A 3,550-nucleotide genomic window follows, 5' to 3' on the forward strand; every position below is an offset into this window, starting at 1 on the left:
GAAGCTAGGGATGACTAGGTATCCCAATTCAGGCCAAAGAGGTGTAGGCAGAAGTCTCAGGGGAGACTGTCTCTTCCTTCCTAATTAAAAAGACAAAGATACACTAGAAGAAAGACATTTTGCCCTTTTCCCCTTCCCCTTCTTCAAGGCTGAGACATGAAGCCTGGAACTGGAAGCCTGGAAGGGTATTAGCCATCTGGTGACGACGATCTGAAAAGTATGAGGACAAAAGACAATATGTCAAGATAACTCAGTGGAAGGAGGTTCTGGGTCCCTGTTGTGCTGGTCTGGACTGCCTACCCCTAGGTTTCTGGTTGTGCAAGAAAAATAAAATCTCCTCTTTTTAAACCACTCTTTGTCAGATTTTCTGTTATTTGTGGCTGAACTCATTCCTGCTACAGCAGTCATTAAAAGAATAAAACAGAGTTATACCAGAGACTCAGAGTTTTGTCTTATCAGAGCAGCACCCATCTATATCATAAGACCTCTCACCACTAAGCATTTAGTCCAGTTTAGAGCACCAAGGGCACTGAAAAATAAAGCCAAGCTCTGGCGGGACATATCTCTGTTTTAACCATGCACAGAGTCATGATTCTGCAGACTGAGACAAAATATCTGGAGAGCATGGAGGCCACTTGGCATGCAGAACAATTCTAACAGGTGCAGGAAAATTAGCCAAATGGAAAGGGGCTGAGGCTGAAGGCAATTCTCTGTGTCTTTTCCAAAAATGTTTCTGGGAATTACTGACCAGTGTAAATGCTCATGGCTCTGGTTTCAAACCTTGCCCAAGAGGAGAAATAAGTCTTGACAAAACAAAGTATCCAAGTGCCTTTTTGGCAGATATTGTACATATTTTCCAGAAGGAATAGTTTTCTGGGTCAAGTCACATTTATATTATATGGACACAGACATAAGTGCCTTATTTAAATAGCAATGTCCAATATGGTAAGTCCTAATACTTCTGACAAGTGTTAAAATTGAGGATCTATTTTTTTTAAAGCCTTGTGAGTAACTTCTTTCTCCTTGTGATATATTCATAATTTCATAGTCAAGTACCAGGAGCAATAGCTTGGCTTGAATTGAATCATTTGGGGATAGGAGAATTATGAGAAGTAACTAACAGTAACCCAAACCAATTTATCACATCCTGTACTAATGTGCAAAACAGACAACTTTCTATAGTTTTCAGGCAGAGACAGTGAAACACTGTTTGGGCCAAAAAAGATGCTGTACAAGATGTTTTTATGAGCCCTGTTAATGCCGGAAGTGGACCATCAGAATACACACTACACACACACACACACACAGACACACCCACACAAACACACACACACACACCACCCTGGTAATCATCCTTCTATAATCACTCACTTATTTTATAGTTTGAACCCAGTGTTCCCTCTAGCTTTGAACATGAGTGCCATATTGGAAACCAAACTCAGCCAAGACCTATATGGAAGAGAATCAACCCTAAATGATGTAAGAAACTTTATTCCTGGAGATCATAATTTCTGGGTGTAAAATATTATTCTGAGGAGAAAATTCAAAGTCTATTCTTGCCAATGACAAAAACAATGAATCTGACTAAATTTGACTGGTGTGTGAATCAAAACACATTTGACTGGTGTGTTTAATAATGACCACATGGAAAAGCAATCTGTGAAGAAACACTCATTTTAGACAGGAAATGGTTGATGTAGTTTTCATACCCTCTAAAACTCTAAAAATTTATATCCAAGGTATAGATATAGTGAATTGCAGAAGGAGATTCATCTTCTAGTCTGGGGTGGCTGGCTACTTCATATCTCATTCATTCATTCAAAATAGATAATGACATTTACTATGGGACCAACTAAGCATAGGAATTTTAAAGACATAAATGGCAAAATTCCTCAGCTTAGCAGCAGAGACAAATCTATAAGGGAACAATTACAGTTATAAATGCATGCATACAACACACACACACAACAGGGCTGTGATGCTGTACAACCCCAGAGGGAAATGGGGAAAAGGAATGTCAAGAAAAACTTCACAGAAATATTTGGGCAGAATATTAGAGAATCAGTGAGAATTTGTCCACTTAATACTGAAAGTAAGAAGAGAATACCAAATAAAATGCATCATATAGAATATAAAAATGGACACAGGGACAATTGTAAGCCCAAGTCTGTAAAGATAAAATGAGGCTTGATTGTTAAAGCTCTTGTTTGGCACATGAGGATTTGCATTTTAATGGTCATAGGAGCCCAAGGAAGGATTTTAAGCATATAACATGAGGAGATATATATTTTATGAACCACATTTAATAAATGTGGTTACACTGGAGGAGAGGGAGAGTAGAGACAGACACAGAGATAATGTGCAATATAAAAGAAATGGGGAGAGGGTTACCTAGTCGTCATGGAGGCAGTCTTGACGGAGGAGCTTGATGAGGAAGAGCAGCTGGTGAGAAGGCATCGCAAAGAGAAGAAGGAGTTGCAAGCCAAAATTCAGGGTATGAAGAATGCTGTCCCCAAGAATGACAAAAAGAGGAGGAGGCAACTTACTGAAGATGTTGCTAAGTTAGAAGCAGAAATGGAACAGAAACATAAAGAGGAGCTGGAGCAATTGAAGCTGACTTCTAAGGAGAGTAAAATAGATTCTGTTGCTGTCAATATTTCAAACTTGGTTCTTGAGAATCAGCCATTTCGGATATCAAAAGCACAAGAGAGATGGGATAAAAAAGCTGCACTGGAAAAGGAGCGGGAAGAAAGGATAGCTGAAGCTGAAATTGAAAACTTAACTGGAGCTAGACATGTAGAAAGTGAAAAACTTGCTCAAATATTGGCAGCTAGACAGTTGGAAATTAAACAGATTCCATCTGATGGTCACTGTATGTACAGAGCCATTGAAGATCAACTGAAAGAACAGGACTGCAGTCTTGACTGTGGCTGCCTTAAGATGTCAGACTGCTGACTATACGCAAAGCCACGTGGAAGACTTTCTGCCATTTTTAACAAATCCTAATACAGGAGATATGTATACTTCAGAAGAGTTTGGAAAGTACTGTGATGATATCATAAACAACGCTGCATGGGGAGGTCAGCTTGAGCTAAGAGCCCTGTCTCACATTTTACAAACACCAATAGAGATAATACAGGCAGATTCTCCTCCTCTTGTAGTTGGTGAAGAATATTCAAAACACCCATTAATACTTGTTTATATGAGACATGCATATGGCTTAGGAGAACACTAAAGTTCTGTTAAACGGTTGGTGAACACAGCTAGTGAAAATTGCAGCTAGTCTATAAAATGCTGCTGTTATGTTTTGGTACAGTGTGCTGATCTGAGTTTTAATACCAAGTGTTGGGTTGTTCTAAATGTTTCCGAAAAAAAACCAACTACCTTAAATCAGTTTTATGGCAAAGCTACTAACAGGTTTTTAAAAAATGTGTCAAAGATAAACTTTCACCAATGTCCCCTTAGTGGTGTTTTAAAAACACTTGTAAGTCCCTTGTGGAGAACATCATTTATAGACCAAGATGGTACCCTGTTTGCTGATATTTTTATT

General features: G+C 38.8%; 1 protein-coding gene across 1 annotated transcript; it reads left to right on the plus strand.

Moving 5' to 3' along the window:
- The first annotated feature begins 2,391 nt into the window (after nucleotides 1-2,391).
- Nucleotides 2,392-3,283, plus strand: LOC118895821 (deubiquitinase OTUD6B-like). Its single transcript, XM_036853382.1, is given in 2 exon segments — nucleotides 2,392-2,919; nucleotides 2,921-3,283. Coding segments are annotated over 2 exon segments (882 nt in total). The 5' UTR covers nucleotides 2,392-2,400.
- Nucleotides 3,284-3,550: the final 267 nt, after the last annotated feature.

This window comes from Balaenoptera musculus, chromosome 5, assembly GCF_009873245.2.
Source record: "Balaenoptera musculus isolate JJ_BM4_2016_0621 chromosome 5, mBalMus1.pri.v3, whole genome shotgun sequence".
Taxonomy (NCBI): Eukaryota; Metazoa; Chordata; class Mammalia; order Artiodactyla; family Balaenopteridae; genus Balaenoptera; species Balaenoptera musculus.